This window comes from Mizuhopecten yessoensis, unplaced genomic scaffold, assembly GCF_002113885.1.
Source record: "Mizuhopecten yessoensis strain PY_sf001 unplaced genomic scaffold, ASM211388v2 scaffold8183, whole genome shotgun sequence".
NCBI classification, from domain to species: Eukaryota; Metazoa; Mollusca; class Bivalvia; order Pectinida; family Pectinidae; genus Mizuhopecten; species Mizuhopecten yessoensis.
In genome coordinates, this window is record NW_018407420.1 from 255,983 (window position 1) to 276,746 (window position 20,764).

Genomic DNA, 20,764 nt, shown 5'->3' on the forward strand with positions numbered 1-20,764 from the left:
TGATATTGTACATGGTTCTTCTGATGTACATCAAAAGGGAAAACTTGTACTCGTATCATCCACAAAGGGGTGTCTACAGAGACTTTTTGTTCTGTCTTGACATAATCCAAGGGTGCAAAAAACATTGAGAGTATATAACTCTTGAATTTCAATTGTTTGTTTGGGTTTAACATCCTCGCAACGGCCAGGGTCATATGAGGATGTGTTTAGGTGTTGCAGTTCAGTGTTCAATAGCTTGCTTGGCATATCATGACTTCCACGACAGATGTTGACTGTTGATTGACAATCTTACAACACAGGGTTTCCAAAGATGTGGGTTGATGAAGATTATGGACAAATATTATGGTTGCCATCTTGATATCAATAGGCAAATATTTCTTTGTGTGCTACAGAGTGCTTTGTTTCTGGTTGTGCTCATTAGTGTGCCTTGTTGTTTTGTCGCTACCTTTGTTCTTGTTATGAGGACATGGAATTTCTTGGATTTGACATAGATTTACATGGCGGGTGAGGACGATAAAGCGATTTATTTCAGATTTATATCGGGCAAGGTAAAAAATAAAACACAAAAAAAGTCATGAGTTTGCTGATGAATTTTAATGATAGTTGAATAATACAATCACCACGCTCACATCTGGTAATTTCTCGATGAAAATGTCATCAGGGGGTATAGTAACACATAACATATCAAATATGAAATGTTTTTGAAAATATAACATGTCTGTAATTGTCTGAAGAAGGAAGCGTAGAGGAATATTCTAGAACACAAAAACTTATTTTTTAATATTCCTATATATGAAACAAAATCTGTGTGAAATGTATTACATGTAATATCTTTTTTAAAAGTTTGTATTTAATTCTTTTTCTCTGAATGATATTGAAGAAGTGAGAATAAATTATGCTGAAAATAAAAATGAAAATGAAATTCTGACATTTAATATTGATCAATATTTTATAAAAAGAAAATGAAATGCTTACATAGTTGGTGTAATCTCATAAACAATAACTGAATTTATGTCTGTACAAAAGTTTGAAGGACCATATTTCTATAACAAAAAGGACATTAATTTTTATCTTCTTTGTGATTAGTGTACAATTCAACCAGAACTACCCGAAGGATTCTGAGAAAAATCTATCCCTCCAAATAGAGAATATTCGATTTTATAAATTTAAATGAAATTAAATTCAAATGTACATTTAATTATTGAAAACTATTTAAAAAATAATTGAAATTTAAATACCTGGTATTTTCTCATATTACCGGTATATTGAAATACAGTTAAAGTTGTTTGAGCCAAACGTGCTTAAATCAAATGGAGTGGCTGAATCAGATGTTTCCCTTGGTCCCAATGTTTCTCCCCTCTTTATATTAGTAAGTTTAGCACTGCATGGTGTCTCGAGCTATGCAGAGTCGAATATAGGGGTTGTGTTGAGTATACCACCCCAAGGTATGGGGTTTATTTTCGTAAAGAGTTTATTGAAACTATAGTAATGCCGAAAACAAATCAGTCACTCACATGTAGTTACCGTTTTTTGGCATTGGTACGGGGATCCTTAAGGCGAAGATTTTATGCCAGGTGATCATGGCTGGGTTTCCCCAGAAGCTGATGAAACATTAGATGTTTTTAATGTCCTTCGGTGATAAGAAATGTTCAAATTGCACAATATTTGCAATTGTAACTCATTTCTTTTTTCTTATAAGTGCCCCCCCCCCCCCCCCCCCCCCCCCCTTCNATTCATTTTCACCAAAAATTTCACAATCTTACTAATCCTTTCATAAATTAGAGTGACACAGTTTGATAATGAGGGCATAATGATGAGGATGTTGAGATATGAATATGATACTGGAATATTTATAACATCATTATTAACATACTCAAAGATATGATTTTGCTCACTTGAAACGACAATTTAATTTGTTCTTATATTTCATACATTTAATGAAATAAAAATAAGATGAAAACACATTACATATACAATACTGAAAAAAAAATACAGCAATAACCTACCATAAAATACGATACAGAAATACAAAACGTTTAAAAACAATGAGTATCCGTATCATTGTAAATGAAATATCAATGTTGACGTTGAAATTGGAATATATTTTTCCAAAATTTTGTAAGTGACAGTTTATTTCTAATAAACAAGAATCTCTTTGGTCTGGGTTGAGTATCAATGGCTTAAAAGACATGCAATTTTTGCACTTCAAACTGAACAATTGTGAAAAAACCTCTACATCACATTGTTAAAGATACAAAAACTATTTAAACTTTTATTGCATTTTTTTTTGTACTTTGAAACTGATTCATATACAACATGTTATTGATAAGTGTTATAATGTTTTTTATGGTACAGAAAAACTTGTATGAGAATCATTATTCAAGTTTTATGAGAATCAAATTTCAAATGTTTAAATTCATCTAATTATGAATCATTTTAAACTGAAACGATAGTTGAGTAGACAAAGTATTTTCAAAAATCACAAATAAAAAATGTCCTTATTAAAAATCACAAATAATAAATGAATGATTTTATATTAAAGGGCATAAGACATCGATATGAGAAATATTCTTTGTCCGATAAGTAGTCATCACATACTAAAAACCTAGGAAAATATTATCATAGCCTGCTTCATAAGTTACTGTGGGAACATAATGATTTTAATAATACATGTATACACAATTCAAACATTCGATCTATCCAATTTTCATCGAGAATGTACAATATAAACAAAATCAAGAATATTGAAGCATAACAAAAATATTACATTTAATGCGTATAGTTGTGAAACATTGTAAACCTTAACAAATAACGAAGTAACAGTTACGTAATCAGTTAAGTAACCTTTCTAATTGAGACCATATCAATAACGCTTGTTCATTATTCTCCTAGAAACATGACCCAAGGCTGGGCTGTTACCCCTCTTTTCATTGGCTAATTTGAGTAAGGTCAGATTTGACCTCTGACCTCTCATCCCTGACCTTATGCATATTAATGATGAGCACATAAAAAACAATTAAAAACAAGAGGCCCATGGGCCTTAACGGTCACCTGAGTCTATAGTATTTATTTTTGTTGTTGAAATATGTACCANTAACAATAGCATACACACACTCTCCTTCACTGAAACACATATGAATATATTAATGTAAGGTTTTCTGGGGTATTTACACACTTCACTTAAACAATATAAATCTCTTTAAACATGTCATCTTCAAAAGCAAAGTCAATAATTTTATTCTAATCAAGGCATTGGTCACTACATTATTAAATCTTTACAATTTGTGACCTAGAGAGTCTTCCCAGTTTTCTACTGTATACAGGCCTTAAGGTAGAGAGTCCCATCACTTTTCTATTGTATACAGGCCTTAGGTAGAGAGCCCCATCACTTTTCTACTGTGTACAGGCCTTAAGGTAGATAGCCCTATCACTTTTATACTGTATACAGGCCTTAAGGGAGAGAGTCCCATCACTTTATTACTGTGTACAGGCCTTAAGGTAGAGAGCCCCATCACTTTTCTACTGTATACAGGCCTTAAAGTTAGTCCTATCTCTTTTCTACTGTATACAGGCCTTAAAGGTAGTCCTATCTCTTGTCTACTGTATACAGGCCTAGGCCTTAAGGTAGAGAGACCCATCACTTTTCTACTGTGTACAGGCTTTAAGGTAGAGAGCCCACCCCTTTTCTATTGTATACAGGCCTTAGGTAGAGAGCCCCATCACTTTCCTACTGCATGCAGGCCTTAAAGTAGAGAGCCCCATCTCTTTTCTGCTGCATGCAGGCCTTAAGGAAGAGAGTCCCATCACTTTATTACTGTGTACAGGCCTTTATGGTAGAGAGCCCCATCACTTGTCTACTGTATACAGGCCTCAAGGTAGAGAGTCACATCACTTTTTTTACTGTATACAGGCTTTAAGGTAGAGAGCCCCATTTCTTTTCTACTGCATGCAGGCCTTAAAGTAGAGAGCCCCATCACTTGTCTACTGTATACAGGCCTCAAGGTAGAGAGTCACATCACTTTTTTTACTGTATACAGGCTTTAAGGTAGAGAGCCCATCACTTTTCTATTGTATACAGGCCTTAAGGTTGAGAGTCCCATCACTTTTCTACTGTGTACCAGCCTGAAGGTAGAGAGTCCCATTGTTTTTTTTACTGTATACAGGCTTTAAGGTAGAGAGCCCATCACTTTTCTATTGTATACAGCCCTTAAGGTAGAGAGTTCCAATACTTGTCTACTGTATACTGGCCTTAAGGTAGAGATTTTCACCACTTGTCTACTATATACAGGCCCTAAGGTAGAGAGTTCCACCGCTGGTCTACTGTATACAGTCCTTAAGGTAGAGTTCCACCACTTGTCTACTATATACAGGCCTTAAGGTTGAGAGTCCCATCACTTTATTACTGTGTACAGGCCTTTATGGTAGAGAGCCCCATCACTTTCCTACTGCATGCAGGCCTTCAAGTCGCGAGCCCCATCACTTTTCTACTGTATACAGGCCTTAAGGTAGAGAGCCCCATTTCTTTTCTACTGCATGCAGGCCTTAAGGTAGAGAGTTCCATCTCTTTTCTACTGCATGCAGGCCTTAAGGTAGAGAGTCCCATCACTTTTCTACTGCATGCAGGCCTTAAAGTAGAGAGCCCCATCACTTTTCTGCTGCATGCAGGCCTTAAGGTAGAGAGTCCCATCACTTTTTTACTGTATACAGGCCTTAAGGTAGAGAGCCCCATCACTTATTTACTGTATACAGGCCTTAAGGTAGAGAGCCCCATCACTTTTTTTACTGTATACAGGCCTTAAGGTAGAGAGTCCCATCACTTTTCTACTGTATACAGGCCTTAAGGTTAAGAGTCCCATCACTTTTTTACTGTATACAGGCCTTAAGGTAGAGAGTCCCATCTCTTTTCTACTGTATACAGGCCTTAAGGTAGAGAGTCCCATCTCCTTTTTTACTGCATACAGGCCTTAACAACCAGCCAGATTCTTTGTCAACTTACTGGGGATCATACAGCCGGTGCTGCCATATAGGTGCTCACAGCTACCATTTAACAATTCCAGCACTGCCAAACCTGAGCCACATTCTCATTTATAGCTGAGTAGAAAGGTGGAGTAACGTATCTTGTTCAAGGATATAACACAGTGCCATGATGGGATTCGAACCTGTGACCCTTTGGTCACGAGCCCGGCATCCTACCACTAGATTACTGTGCATCTCAATATAATGATATATATATGAGGCCTGGAGATCCAATCCTTGTGGAGAAGACGATTTTGTGAAAAAGGAAAGTACAATGAGTATTAAATGAATTTCTTTTGTATGTAATGCTATGCTACTGTAAATGGGCAAGCATCTCCAAATCAGAAAACGATGCTGAACAAATTGGAACTCTTCTTGGTTGGAGATTATATACAGAGCCCTGGGAATCTCTACCTTAAGTACTGTACTAACTACACTTTATAAGTGCATGTTCTTCATGAAAGTTGGTTGTACATTTTTGTATAGGGTTTATGCCTGTCCACTGCTAAGGTCATTTCAGGACATTCTTCATCAAATCATGTTGATCAGTACTGTATAAACTATTAATTTTAATAACTAGGTTTCTTTTTTATATTTTATGTACAAATGGAATGTTTTGGTACAATTAAATAATCTCACTTTGTGTCATTTTCTGACCAAGACAATAAGGTTTTGTACAGATTGATATTGTCAACACTGTTTACTTATTAATCCACCTTAGTTTATGGTATCAAAACCTCAAATATACCAAAAATTTGGTAAAATGTACTTTTAAACATTCATCAAAAATGTAAGGCACATTTGCTGAAAATCTTAGATGTTTGTTCTATCTCTGGATTAATCTCACATCTTTAAGCAATACATTTGTGCATGTTAAGCTATTGTAAAACGCTTCCACAAGAATAGGTTCACAAATAAAATAAAAAATTGAGTACTTTTTCTCCGTCTTGCATCAATTTAAAAAGCACTGCCATAGAGAAGGCGCTGTTTCCAGTATGTAATTAGTACCGTAGTTCCTTGTAAACATACTTCTGACTCACCGAAATACCTCACGCCCCAATACGTCATATTTTGTTTCTTTGTTTTGCATCCTGACGAGTTACATATAAACAAACATTTTTTACAGTACAAAAATAGATGAGGACATAAAAACCAATAAAACATCTGTACATCATAAAAGTATCGTAATTTGCGTGCTGAATTTTTACGCAAGACATCATCATGGCACATTACCGTATTTTGTGTATCACATATTACATTTATCAACTGCAAGTGAAGATTATGTATACAAGCGTTATCACTGCGTCATCACTATCTAGCTGGAATATCTGCATTTGTGTCCATGAAACACTATTTCTCACTTTTACGTCTGTTTTTATGAATTACTGCATTCTGCATTTGCTAGCATTATTAAACTTGCGAAAATTATGTACACAAGCGTTACTTCTGCGGCATCACTATCTCGTTGGAATATCTGCATTTGTGTCCATGAAACACTTTTTTTTATCTTTTCCAGCCGTTATTATGATACAATTATCATATTCTGCATTTGCTAGCATTAGTGATCTTGCAATTCTTTTTTTTTTTCCCAGAGAAAAAATAAGATTTTGCGTCAAATACCTTTAATGATCAATCTCACTAGAAAATTCTTAATGGATAATTTTATGCCTGGTCAGGTTCAACCATTCTTGGTCCTCATCAGTTCAAAGGCCCCTAGAATGCCATCTGTTTAGATGACACAGATGCTAATATAGTTTATTGTTCATGATCCACAATGACATATATATAATCTGACAATAAATATCTAGGGCATCCACAAGAAAGTATTATTGTCCCCTGACAAACAAAAGTTTGAAGGCTGCCTTACTGCTGCACTGAATGACCTCCGGTGAATTCGAGTAAATCGCTTACATGTTGCTGAGGACCAGTCTATCGGCGTTGAATCAGTTGTTACAAGGAACGTCATCTTCAAGGTATTTATATCAGTATACATTGACCTAGAACATTCACAATAGTTAGATTGGTGGTCGGTGCAGCGTAATGTAACTTTTACAAGCATGGTCAACATAAATACGTCACGCTCGATAGCTAGAACATCATATCGGAATGTGTTGAGCTATTAATCGACCACTTGTTTAGACAGTTCACCGGTCGTCACAAGTCCTCTCGAAGTTTAGGTTGTACTCTATGAAGGGGTTGGCTGTATCCTCGGGACGAAGTGTGCACGGAGAATTCTGGTCCTGAAAAAGCAAAATGAAAGTGAAATTTCATACAAAGCATGTAAATAACATTCTACTCTACTCAAAATAATATAATAAATTTATACATGGATGTCAACGTTATGCAATGTAAACTTGTATCAGGGGGCGTAGCTAGCCCTTATTCGGAGTGGATTCATTAAGAAGTGGGTCCAGGGCAAGGCCTTGGTAGGGAGACAAGGGGATGCAACAAGCAGTGTAACTGTTTTGTTTTGTTTTTCTGTTTGAAAATTTGATGGATTCTTCTACATATAGGCAGCTACGAGCCTGGGTATTGAGTATATAAGGCTAACTATGGCAAGCAGCTGTGAGCCAACATCTTATATTAGGAATGTTTATGGGGAAATTAATCCACCTCTTTTAACTTTCCAGCTTGAGACATTTACAGTAAAAAGAGGTACAGTCAGACCTCTGTTTACCCATTCACCCTTAAAGTCACATTTGAACCTTTCCAAATCACAGACTGGACAAGTCCAGTTCAGATATGTAGTGGTGAATGAGTTAAGCGACCATCATCTCGAAGTCCTGAAAGTGGTCTTGAACCTTAATTAATGCAACTGGTCTCTTAGTACAGGTTCAGTCCACAAACATCATTAAAATATTGAACATTACAAATAGTTGCTTAATGCAGGTGGTCTTTTAATGGAGGTGGTTGCATGAACAGGTTTGCTTGCACAAGGTTCTTAATTAATAGTGACATTACCCTGGATGTGACCCTGAAGCGGAAGGCGCTGTAAAAGTAGCTCCCAATAGGCATCTTCCACTGTAAGGTAAAACATACAGCTGATTATAATAGTGTATTAACATGCTTTATTTATCCAGTAATAAGCCCATGCCTGGTAATAAGCTCACCCATATATGTTGCAGTTCAATAGAAAAACCAACAAATGCTATTTCCTTGTCGTTGTAATAGGCCCACTTGTATCTAATACAATTCAATAGAAATGCCAACAAATGGTAAGTTGTTGTCCCTGTAATAAGCCCACCCCTCCTAATTCTTATGCTTCTAGGCTTGTAGTGACAAAACCCCGTAAAAAACACTAATCTTACTGAATGAGCTTTAAACTAACATTAAAATTTCTGTATTTGTGTTGAAAGAGCTATAATCTAACAAAAAAGTTTATGTGTAATACCGACATACCTCATATTCCGACTCGTGCTGTATTTCCATCTGACCAGGATTCACAAGGCAGCTTGTTTCAGAAACATTTAAACACATGGAAACGGTCATATCTGTTTCAAGGCTACAATGAAACATAATATATAAATTATCAAATTTATTCAATGAAACCTTTAATTTTACTTATAACTCCTTTACTACAACAAAAATTCACAAAATAGAACCTTCTAAGCAGAATTATATTATTCTTGAAGCAATCATCAGAATACCTACCATTATAATATAATTCGGAATACATTGGTGTTGTTTTGAAAAGATTCAGATTAATTTCAGCCATCTTTCACTTCTATCAAAGTTTGATTTGATATCACAACCTGAACCAGAATTTAAATGTAATCCAATTTGTTAGACGTTTAAATCTAGTGGCAAGGTTACCCTTGGAAATGTAAACATAGCAACAATGTAATTGACAACATGTGTCAATTATCTGTCCTACTGCAGGCAAAACACAAGAAAATTCCACTGCATTTTTTGTACATAAAATAACCTCCCAAATTTCATCTAGCGCCATTTTACATAACACAGGTGGTATTTTTTTGTCGATTTATTCATCATATTTTGTTTTGGTACAACAACATATGACAGCATACTGGGCTGATCCCCAGATAAGTACGACAAAAAAACTTACTTGAACTTAATGGTAACCGGTTCAAATCCAAAGTATTGGCTCAACCTCAGTATGTAGGTCTTGTTAGTATTCGTACAGTTACTGCAAAACTTGGAGTCAAACTCAAAGTTCAGCTCTTTAAGAAAAACTGTTGCCTTCAGCTGGTCTGTAAAAAACACAACAAAAGCTCAACACTTATTTGAAGAATTTAAACATATTAACAAAATACTATAGTTAAAAGCCAAAAACTGCAATAGCCTAAGCATTCTAAATTCAGAGAATATCCTTCAGATAAATCAATAAAATTTAAATACTTTTTTTTATACTTCTGGAAGATGTTATTTCTATGTTGTCATGATCTTATAATTTCAATGATACTGTCTAAAGTGAAACCTGTTTAGAGTGAAATGTGTCCATAGTGAACCCGACTACAGTGAAACCTGTATATAATGAAATGTGTCTAGTGAAACCTGTATATAGGGAAAAGTGTCTGGTGAAACCAGCCTCAGTGAAACTTGTGTACAATGAAATATGTCTACAGTGAAACCTGTATATAGTGAAATGTGACTAGTGAAACCTGCATGCCATCAGTGAAACCTGTATATAGTGAAAAGTGTCTGGTGAAACCAGCCTCAATAAAACCTGTGTATAGCGAAATATTTCTATAGTAAAACCTGCCTACAGTTAAACCAGTCTCAGTAAAACCTGTTTATGTTGAAACCTGTCTATAGTGAAACCTGCTAACAGTAATGCTCATCTACATTGAAACCTTTATAAAGTGAAATCTGTCTATAATGAAAACTGTCTACAGTGAAACCTGACTACTGTAAAACCTGTCCACAGTAGTGATGTCCAAAGCGAACACAGCAGGGGTCTGAACTTTCTTAAAGACAGGTTCAGAAATGCATAGCTTACTAAAGATCTGGTTTCAGTATAAAATAGAAATGCATGCAGCGGTATCTAGCTGAATGTCTGATTTATACACTTTCACATATTAAACAGGGTTCAGTTGAAATTGAACATGAATGTTTATCGGTCAACTCCTCGTACCTGTTGTGACGAAGCGTTTACGTCTGTGGGACACTTTGACCTCGTTACTGTTGGTGTCGCCGTTGTTATAGTTGTAACCCTGGGTGTCCGTGTTAGACTCGTCAATGGTGTTGACGATCACATTAGGTTGCTGATCCACGGGCTTCACTGTCTATAAGAAATAGGCGACATCAGAAAAACATCAACACAGACATTCGAGTAAAATATCCCTCTTACTCACAGAGATCACAAAGGGGATGTGGATTTGATAAACAAAAAAGCACTATTTTCATTTTCTCCCTAAATCATGTTTCTTGTCAATTTGGAAATTTATAAAAATGGGATAATGATTCAATTGCTGTTATTGGAAATGGAGACATGCGTTTAGTCTAGAAATTTCTGTCTTTCCTTGGAAAAACAGTGCCTTTCCCTTACAATCTATCTATCTATATGTTATACTCCACAGAGACCAAAATGACCTTAATGCATACTTTGTATGTGGGTGAAAAAAATAATAACAAAAAGTTATGGTTTGAACTTTTTCAAAGGTGTTAAACTCAAAGACGATAACAAGCTCTTATAAATGACTTAGGAGGCTGACAATCTTACCACTGGTACTGTGTTGTCCTGTGGCAGGGCATTGCCAGTCTGTTGTGAAGGGCGGGGTGTGACTGGGCTGGGTGTTACCGGGTTGTCTGTGATCAGGCGGTAACTCGGGTTACTACTGTTTCTCTGTGTGTTGTTATCAACAGACTGAGGTACGGCATCTGTTGCAGGGATATCATCATCTGACGGAGAAAAAGACCATATTAGGATTTGAAGACTTTTTCTTAAGCTTAACAAAGGAAATTTGAGTAAATAGTAGCAATTTCTGAAAATATCTTTCCAAATGTTGCAGGGACGTCCTCATCTGACGGAGAGAAAGACCATATTAGGTTTGAAGACTTTTTCTTAAGCTTAACAAAGGAAATTTGAGTAAATAGCAGCAATTTCAGAAAATATCTTTCCAAATGTTGCAGGGATGTCCTCATCTGACGAAGAGAAAGACCATATGAGGTTTTGAAGACTTTTTCTTAAGCTTAACAAAGGAAATTTGAAACTTTTTTTTTTTAAAGAACAGCAGCAATTTCTAAAAGTATATTTCCAAATATGGCAGGGATGTCATCATCTGATGGAGAGAGGACAAAGGGAAGGTGGTAATGTTTGGATGGAGGTAAACAGGGATTAAGAACAAGACTCACTTTCAACATGGTTCCTGTTATGATGCGTCCAGGGCACATACATCGGCCCTTCCTGATCATGCTGTATCGGAGGGGGACAGCACTGTCTCTCGTTACAGGTTGTGTTCGGGTCACACTGCGGGTACGGAGGAATGATCAACAGTGGTGATCTCGCTACAAAGAAAGAAATATACATCATATCATCAATGATCTCATAATTAACCTAAAACGACTGAATGAATCAGATTGTTCATCTAGACAGTCTTTAATTAGAGACGGTTTGATAATACAAGCTGTTAAATAATTTAAAAAAATGTCTGATAATATAAGCTATTTTTATACCCCCGCAACGAAGTTAGGGTGTGTGTTCTGGAATCACCCTGTCTGTCTGTCTGTCTGTATGTCTGTCTGTAGGTCTGTCTGTCGTCCACAGTAACTTGTCAGTTCAACTCCTCCTTAATTAACAGGTGGATTTCATTGACACTTTGCATGAATGATCAGTATCTTATGCAGTGGTGCACCGGCATTTTAATTTTGAATTTTGACCCTTTTTGATGGAGGTATGCCCCTTTGTGTGAAATACTTGTTACTGGTGGAAGACTATGGATTGCTTTGCAATGCTTTGCCTTAGTAAGCCTTTAACTTATAGTTCTGGTTTATATAGCAGCGGGGGTATTAGTTAGCCTTTGGCTTACAGTTCTAGTTAAACACTTCTAAGATGGCGAGTTAATAGATGATTTCAGGAGAGTTGTCTCCCTTGGAACCCTGACGGTGCCAACTACAAGACCTCGTACAGTGATAAATCTCAAACTTATAGTTCTGAATCCCTAGTCCCTGTGAGCATTGTCCAAATTGTGTTATCTCAATATAAACTTTATCTATCTTAAAACAATTTTGCCAACTTATATTTTAGAGTCTAAATATGAAGAAAAATCTGAACATCTGGAAAAATAACCACTATAGTCATGCACATAGCCCGATATTTTTTTATATTTAGTCAAGAAAGTGAATCCCTGCCATCTTGGTGAAAGGTGACAAGCCATCAACAGTGCTAACTGACCATTCTCAAAGTCTCAATGAAACCAATTGGACTTCATCATGTTTAGGTATAGTCAAATCGCAACAGCTGAACTGGCCATTAAATCTTATAAAGGAGATGCCTAGTATATATCAACTATAATCAAGTCTATTGGTGATAGTAGTAATGTTACTATTGAAGAAGACACTCAGAGAAGTACGATAAATGATATAGAAGGGTATGATTAACAGATTCGGTCCGTTGAATACATCTACCAATACTTACTAAAAGAAGGCGTGACCATATGTGAAGTCACAACCGCTGACTCTGATGTAACAGGCGGTACAGGCGTGGTGATGACCCCAAATGGACCACGACTGGACATATTTTTCCCGCTGATTGGTCTGGGAAGAACAAAAATAAGGGTCAACCATTAATTATTACAGTCCTATTATATTAACAGCTATGGTCATTTAAAGTCGCGAGAGGTTTTGTTGGTGGAGGAACACTGGAGTACCGGAGAAGAACCACCAACCTGCGGTAATTTCCCAGGCCTGCTCCATGAAGGCCTCCAACTATTGACCTAGTAGTGGAGGGCTAGTGATCATTGACAGTCAGCACCTTAACCACTTAATCCCCCGATTCCTAACAATCATATTGTTGAGACTTTTATCATGGACCTAAATATGTAGTGTAATGATATTCCACTCAACAGGTTTGCATCCCATAGAGTTCATTCATAATAAACAGCAATACATTTGAAAGTTTTGAATAACCATTAGAAAGTTAACTCAAGACACAGGCAAATTGTGAATGAAAAACAAAAACAAACGGAAATTCCTGATTTCAATTGCAGTTGCCTTCCTTACCCCAAACTAATTACTAATAAATTCAGTAAGATCTTATATAAGCCAAACCCAATGTCCAGTCCCAAGCCTATTAAAAGTGTTGAAATTAAAACTGAAATGTTAGAATATTCACATGAAATTGTCAACACTTTTTTCATGAGTATGACAGGAGAGTTCGAATGAAAATCATTTACTTGTAGTCGTGCAATCTTATCGCTACTGGTTGTGAAATGACAGAAGCTTGTACAAGTGTGTGTGACCATATACGTACTGTGAGTGCCCGGCGTTGAGACTGGGAGTGGCAGAATTGATGTAGTTGTGGTTGTTTGTGACATTACCCGACTCTTTGTTCCGCTCCATTATGTACAAAATGGTGATGGCAATTAGGCTGTAAAAAAAATTAATAGTTAATATTATAAATATCTAATTTACATTTACTGACCAATAAAACTTACAGATAATTTTTAATATATAAAAAAACACCAAAAAACCCATTACATATTTGACTGATCTTGCTTTCAAGAAGTCTTACAATATTTATTCCCATTTCCCCTTTTGAGAAAAATATCATAGATGTATATCGTGACCTCCCTACAAAATATTGTGTATCGTACAGTATTCAAAATATCGCAATATGTCACTGCAGCCCTACCTACACCACTTTCCCTCATTATTCATTTGCTGGTATGCAACACTGAGTTCCCCTAATTCATTCTATTAACAGCTGTTCTGGACAAGTAGTCTTTTAGATTAAAAGCTGATGATAAATAATGGACAACAAATAAATAACAGTTGTGGCGCAATGCCTTAAGCTTATTCAGGCCAGCTGAGCTAAAATAGTACTCTGAAATGGGTAATTATGCCCTCGTCAAATGCTAACAAAGTCATCCCAGTTGCTTCCCCTTCCTTCACTTACCAGAAGGCCATAATGAGTATAAGTGTGATGATTGTGAGCTGTATGAACCGATTACTACACCATCCTTGGCTGTCTGTCGAGGTGGGGGCGGGCCGAGGGGTCCCGTTAGAAGACTTGTGCTCCTTGTAAGGGACGGAGCGTGAATGATGTGGATGGCGTTGGGAGGTTCTTTTTGGCATTGAACTGGAATCATACACAAATAGATATTTATTAACTTGAACCATACACAAAGAGACTTTAATGATCTTGAAACCATACACAAATATTTTATCAGAACCGTAAACAAACAAATATTATTGAATTGGAACCATTTTTCAGTTATGGACTTTTTGTTGTAGTGATTATATGGTTATATGGACCTGAAAAAGTGATATTGACTGTCAGAGACAAAGTTAAGGTCAATATCACGCTACAGCTGACTTGTCCCTTACCTGATGGTACTGACGCTACAGCTGGACTTGTCCCTTACCTGATGGTACTGACGCTACAGCTGACTTGTCCCTTACCTGATGGTACTGACGCTACAGCTGACTTGTCCCTTACCTGATGGTACTGACGCTACAGCTGGACTTGCCCCTTACCTGATGGTACTGACGCTACAGCTGACTTGTCCCTTACCTGATGGTACTGACGCTACAGCTGACTTGCCCCTTACCTGATGGTACTGACGCTACAGCTCACTTGTCCCTTACCTGATGGTACTGACGCGACAGCTGACTTGCCCCTTACCTGATGGTAATGACGCTACAGCGGACTTGTCCCTTACCTGATGGTACTGACGCGACAGCTGACTTGCCCCTTACCTGATGGTACTGACGCTTCCGCTGACTTTTCCCTTACCTGATGGTACTGACGCTGCAGCTGGACTTGCCCCTTACCTGATGGTACCGACGCTACAGCTGACTTGCCCCTTACCCAATGGTACTGACGCTACAGCTGGACTTGGCCCTTACCTGATGGTAATGTCGCTACAGCGGACTTGCCCCTTACCTGATGGTACTGACGATACAGCTGGACTTGCCCCGTACCTGATGGTACTGACGCTTCAGCTGACTTGCCCCTTACCTGATGGTACTAACGCTACAGCTGACTTGCCCCTTACCTGATGGGACTGACGCTACAGCTCTCTTGCCCCTTACCTGATGGTACTGACAATACAGCTGGACTTGCCCCTTACCTGTTGGTACTGACGCTACAGCTGACTTGCCCCTTTCCTGATGGTACTGACGCTTCAGCTGACTTGTCCCTTTCCTGATGGTACTGACGCTACAGCTCACTTGGCCCTTACCTGATGGTACTGACGCTACAGCTACCTTGCCACTTACCTGATGGTACTGACAATACAGCTGGACTTGCCCCTTACCTGATGGCACTGACGCTACAGCTGGACTGGCCCCTTACCTGATGGTAATGTCGCTACATCTGACTTGCCCCTTACCTGATGGTACTGACGATACAGCTCACTTGCCCCTTACCTGATGGTACTGACGCGACAGCTGACTTGCCCCTTACCTGATGGTAATGACGCTCCAGCTGACTTGCCCCTTACCTGATGGTACCGACGCTACAGCTGACTTGCCCCTTACCTGATGGCACTGACGCTACAGCTGGACTGGCCCCTTACCTGATGGTAATGTCGCTACATCTGACTTGCCCCTTACCTGATGGTACTGACGCTCCGGCTGACTTGCCCCTTCCCTGATGGTACTGACGCTTCAGCTGACTTGTCCCTTTCCTGATGGTACTGACGCTACAGCTGACTTACCCCTTACCTGATGGTACTAACGCTACAGCTGACTTGCCCCTTACCTGATGGGACTGACGCTACAGCTGACTTGCCCCTTACCCGATGGTACTGACGCTACAGCTGGACTTGCTCCTTACCTGATGGTACTGACGCTACAGCTGACTTCCCCCTTACCTGATGGTACTGACGCTTCAGCTGACTTGCCCCTTACCTGATGGTACCGACGCTACAGCTGACTTGCCCCTTACCTGATGGTACCGACGCTACAGCTGACTTGCCCCTTACCCAATGGTAGTGACGCTACAGCTGGACTTGCCCCTTACCTAATGGTACTGACGCTACAGCTGACTTGCCCCTTGCCTGATGGTACTGACGCTACAGCTGGACTTGTCCCTTCCCTGATGGTACTGACGCTACAGCTGGCCTTGTCCCTTACCTGATGGTACTGACGCTACAACTCACTTGCCCCTTCCCTGATGGTACTGACAATACAGCTGGACTTGCCCCTTACCTGTTGGTACTGACGCTACAGCTGACTTGCCCCTTACCTCATGGTACTGACGCTACAGCTGGACTTGCCCCTAACCTGTGGGTACTGACGCTACAGCTGCCTTGCCCCTTACCTGATGGTACTGACGCTTCAGCTCACTTGTCCCTTACCTGATGGTACTGACGCGACAGCTGACTTGCCCCTTACCTGATGGTACCGACGCTACAGCTGACTTGCCCCTTACCTGATGGCACTGACGCTACAGCTGGACTGGCCCCTTACCTGATGGTAATGTCGCTACATCTGACTTGCCCCTTACCTGATGGTACTGACGATACAGCTGGACTTGCCCCTTACCTGATTGTACTGACGCTACAGCTGACTTGCCCCTTACCTAATGGTACTGACGCTACAGCTGGACTTGCCCCTTCCCTGATGGTACTACTGATGCTACAGCTGACTTGCCTCTTACCTGATGGTACTGACGCTACAGCTCACTTGGCCCTTACCTGATGGTACTGACGCTACAGCTCTCTTGCCCCTTACCTGATGGTACTGACAATACAGCTGGACTTGCCCCTTACCTGATGGGACTGACGCTACAGCTGACTTGCCCCTTACCTGATGGTACTGACGCTTCAGCTGACTTGTCCCTTACCTGATGGTACTGACGCTACAGCTGGACTTGCCCCTTACCTGATGGTACTACTGATGCTACAGCTGACTTGCCCCTTACCTGATGGTACTGACGCTACAGCTCACTTGCCCCTTACCTGATGGTACTGACAATACAGCTGGACTTGCCCCTTACCTGATGGTACTGACGCTACAGCTGACTTGCCCCTTACCTGATGGTACTGACGCTACAGCTGACTTGCCCCTTACCTGATGGTACTGACGCTACAGCTGGACTTGCCCCTTACCTGATGGTACTGACGCTACAGCTGACTTGCCCCTTACCTGATGGTACTGACGCTACAGCTGACTTGCCCCTTACCTGATGGTACTGACGCTACAGCTGGACTTGCCCCTTACCTGATGGTACTGACGCTACAGCTGACTTGCCCCTTACCTGATGGTACTGACGCTACAGCTGGCTTGCCCCTTACCTGATGGTACTGACGCTACAGCTGGACTTGGAGCTAACTGTTGATTTGATGCTATCAAATCGTTTCAGTTTGGATAATTTTGTATTCATCTTCTCGAGCTCGTCAATTCTGACCTCAAGGTTGTCTGTTAGTTTACAAAGTTCTTTTACAGCTCCAACATTTTCCATAAATATGCGTTCCTGTAAAAATAATGTCAAATCAGTAATATTCAATATTATTTTCACAATTTCATTTTCAAATGTTTGTGTGTTAATATTGTGCACACGGGCAGGAAAGGACATATTCAGAATAACTGTGTTTTATTTAATCAAATAGATTTTAATGAAGATATAAACTGTGTAATGAATTTTATGAAATTTATCATTACAGCAAACATCTTTAAACAATACAAAATGCATAGTAATTAAGCGGAAGGCAAATTTATATTGGGCAAAAAATGCATTTTACTGTAGAAGGGTGAACATTTGACTGGACGAAAATTTCCGGGCGTACAGTATCTCGCTTAGTAAAATTGTCAATGACACAATTCATTAATGTCATTAAAAAAAGGATAAAATTACAGAAATAAGCTTCACAGCTATCGATTTCAAAGAACATATGTCTTCATTTCACAAAAACTCACAAAAGCCATATAACAATGAATCAGAATGTGACGGGATGAAGTGATGGACATAGGTAACACAATATTCTTCCCTACAACATGGCGGGGGCATAATTACCAGCGAAACATTACCTTATTTACGACGAGAAGATTTTGTATTTTCTGACCCCCTGGTAGAAGGACATCGCCTGTTTCCATAACAGCATCAGGCAGGACCTCCCTAACTTCCTGTGCGATGACTCCAGTATCTCCTCGCTTGTCCTCCGGGATTCCCGCACTCTCGGCAAAGTCTGGACTGTAGTTATAATGGTAAATCTTCATTTGGGAAACCTTCTTGAGCTGGTCCTTGGAGTCCATCTGATTGTAATACAAGGCAAAACAATGGTAAATACCGGTAACAGGGATGACCTTTGAATTGGTGTTGGCCCTTACTTGTAGACATATATTTATGTATGCTGTGCATTTATTTTCAATATATTTCAATTCATATTTTTGAAAAGAATGCTTCTTCTTAACTAATTCACCCCTGATGACACATTTATACCCTCCCAATTCAAAGGTTGGAATAGTTCATTATGAAATTTCAGGGGTGAATGAGTTCAAGGTCCCTGTCCCACTGCACTGTGTGTTTTTCTATATACAGTGACTGTAGCACAGTTTGGTCTTGTCACCTCCAAGTAAAGCAATTTGATGTCCGGTGTTCAAATCCTGGTCTAGCCCCACTCAATTATTTACACTCAGAACAACACTACAGTTGATTAGATTTCGTTCATTTCTACTTTATAATTTTATCATAAAGGTCAGGTTTTTCTTTTTTAGAAATGATTAATCAAAGCTATAATCATGCTGTAAAAACAGTTTACAATTCGTAGCTACAGGTTTTGGCAGCAATACAGGGATTTCCCAACATGCCAGTATATTTCTGTCTATATTGCCTTTCTTGGTTTTTTTTAAAGTATCATTAAATCTAGGAATATGTTTTTTGCTTTACAGATAGCGTCATTGATTGAAATTTGGTCAAATTCCTTACACTCCTTTCCTTAAAGTCTTTTAATCTCATTTGCTTGTTAAATAACCACTCATTAACCACATTAATATTTGATCTATTGAGTAATACACCCCACAGTAATGGTTTAATCCCCTGACCCCTTTTCTAAACTTCACAGACTAATTCCTCGAATCAGAGTAGTTCCCCCTGCCACAGAGTATTGGTCCCCTTGCCATACCTCCTTAAGGTCCTCTTTAGCTCTGATATCTGATGGCTGGAGAATGCGACCGGTCAGTTTTATATTGCCATTAACGGTCAGCGCCTCGTCTAAATGGTCAGTGTTGATTCCAACCCTACCCTCGTGGTAAACTCCGTTGGGGGTTTGTGCCTTCTGCCATAGCACGTCAACGTCACTGTCAAACTGGCCAGGATTGGATGCCTGTAATTAAATATTGTAATAATCTAGGTTAAAGGTCAAAGTAATCATAACTGGATACTGGGGTTTAGTTCAGCCTAATCAGAAATTATATTAACTTATTTACCCCTAAAGGCACAATTAAACTCTTCCAATTCAAAGGTTGGAATAGTTCATTATAAAGTTTCAGGGGTGAATGAGTTTAAGTAAAAAACCATAAAGTAACTTGGTCATAGATTTACAATTTTACTGATGGAAGCAAAATACTTGAGGTTAACTCATTTAACTTCAATTTCTATAAAAAAAAGTACAGCACAGTTTTATACTTCAATTTTCAGAGCTGTGAAATATTGTCAAACACTATACAGAGCTTGAAACCTGTAACACAACATCACTGTAGCAACATATTGACACTATGACGATGGAATTGTTTTTGGTCCATTATTTTTATTCCCAAGCATGGTAATCAGGTATTGCCAGGGATTGGGGTCCTGGAATAAATATTTCTAACAGTATGTGTCCTCTCGTAGGTGGATTTTTTTTTAGCACAATACAGTGACGTGCCACACATTTTTTCCAGAACACTACAGTGACGTGCCACAAGTCTTTTCCAGCACACTACAGTGACGTGCCACAAGTCTTTTCAGCACACTACAGTGACGTGCCACAAGTCTTTTCCAGCACACTACAGTGGCGTGCCACAAGTCTTTTCAAGCACACTACAGTGACGTGCCACAAGTCTTTTCCAGCACACTACAGTGACGTGCCACAAGTCTTTTCCAGCACACTACAGTGACGTGCCACAAGTCTTTTCCAGCACACTACAGTGACGTGCCACAAGTCTTTTCCGTTACGTCAGTTTCCCACTGGATTCTTTGTTGATTTACTTTAGTTCAAAAACTTTACGTGACTCCGTTTGACATCCATGGTTTATAAAACTTGACATCCTGGAGAGTTATCAAATATTTTCTTTGGTAATATTTGTTTTATTATTCGTGGCTCAGTTATTGAGATTTGAGGTTTTTGAAGTAAAACCAATTTTCATGATGTAATACTTACCATAACTTTATGGAGTCCCACCCTGTATTCCTCCCCTTGCCTCCTCATCCTGGCTGCCTTTAGGCTCCATAAAAGGGGGTTTGAGGAAGGGAGATCACTCCGTGGCTCTGTCATCGAGATAGAGGTTACGTCACGGTAGGGAGGTAGGGATATTTGAATCTTTTGTTTTTGGGCTACAAAGATGGGTGTAGGTATTGTATATGCATACTAAAGTTATGGTAAGTATTACATCATGAAAATTGGTTTTACTTCAAAAACCTCAA

General features: G+C 39.0%; 1 protein-coding gene and 1 long non-coding RNA gene across 6 annotated transcripts in view; one reads left to right on the forward strand and one right to left on the reverse strand.

The window, feature by feature from the left end:
- Positions 1 to 3,095: 3,095 nt before the first annotated feature.
- Positions 3,096 to 5,943, forward strand: LOC110455250. The gene is made up of 2 exons (XR_002463432.1): positions 3,096 to 3,498; positions 4,885 to 5,943. It is a non-coding gene; the product is annotated as an uncharacterized LOC110455250 (long non-coding RNA).
- Positions 5,944 to 6,603: 660 nt separating this feature from the next.
- Positions 6,604 to 20,764, reverse strand: part of LOC110455248 (myelin regulatory factor-like) — a 119,961-nt gene continuing 105,800 nt past the window's right edge. For all 5 annotated transcript variants that reach the window (XM_021505252.1, XM_021505250.1, XM_021505251.1 and 2 more), the window contains 13 exons: positions 19,266 to 19,466; positions 18,172 to 18,396; positions 17,439 to 17,617; positions 14,093 to 14,275; positions 13,448 to 13,564; positions 12,614 to 12,732; positions 11,332 to 11,484; positions 10,700 to 10,878; positions 10,112 to 10,262; positions 9,083 to 9,227; positions 8,416 to 8,518; positions 7,978 to 8,037; positions 6,604 to 7,256 (listed from right to left, as the gene is read on the reverse strand). In XM_021505252.1, the coding sequence (XP_021360927.1) occupies positions 7,161 to 7,256; positions 7,978 to 8,037; positions 8,416 to 8,518; positions 9,083 to 9,227; positions 10,112 to 10,262; positions 10,700 to 10,878; positions 11,332 to 11,484; positions 12,614 to 12,732; positions 13,448 to 13,564; positions 14,093 to 14,275; positions 17,439 to 17,617; positions 18,172 to 18,396; positions 19,266 to 19,466 (1,911 nt within the window). In that variant the 3' untranslated portion in view covers positions 6,604 to 7,160. The remainder of the gene's footprint in view (positions 7,257 to 7,977; positions 8,038 to 8,415; positions 8,519 to 9,082; positions 9,228 to 10,111; positions 10,263 to 10,699; positions 10,879 to 11,331; positions 11,485 to 12,613; positions 12,733 to 13,447; positions 13,565 to 14,092; positions 14,276 to 17,438; positions 17,618 to 18,171; positions 18,397 to 19,265; positions 19,467 to 20,764) is intronic.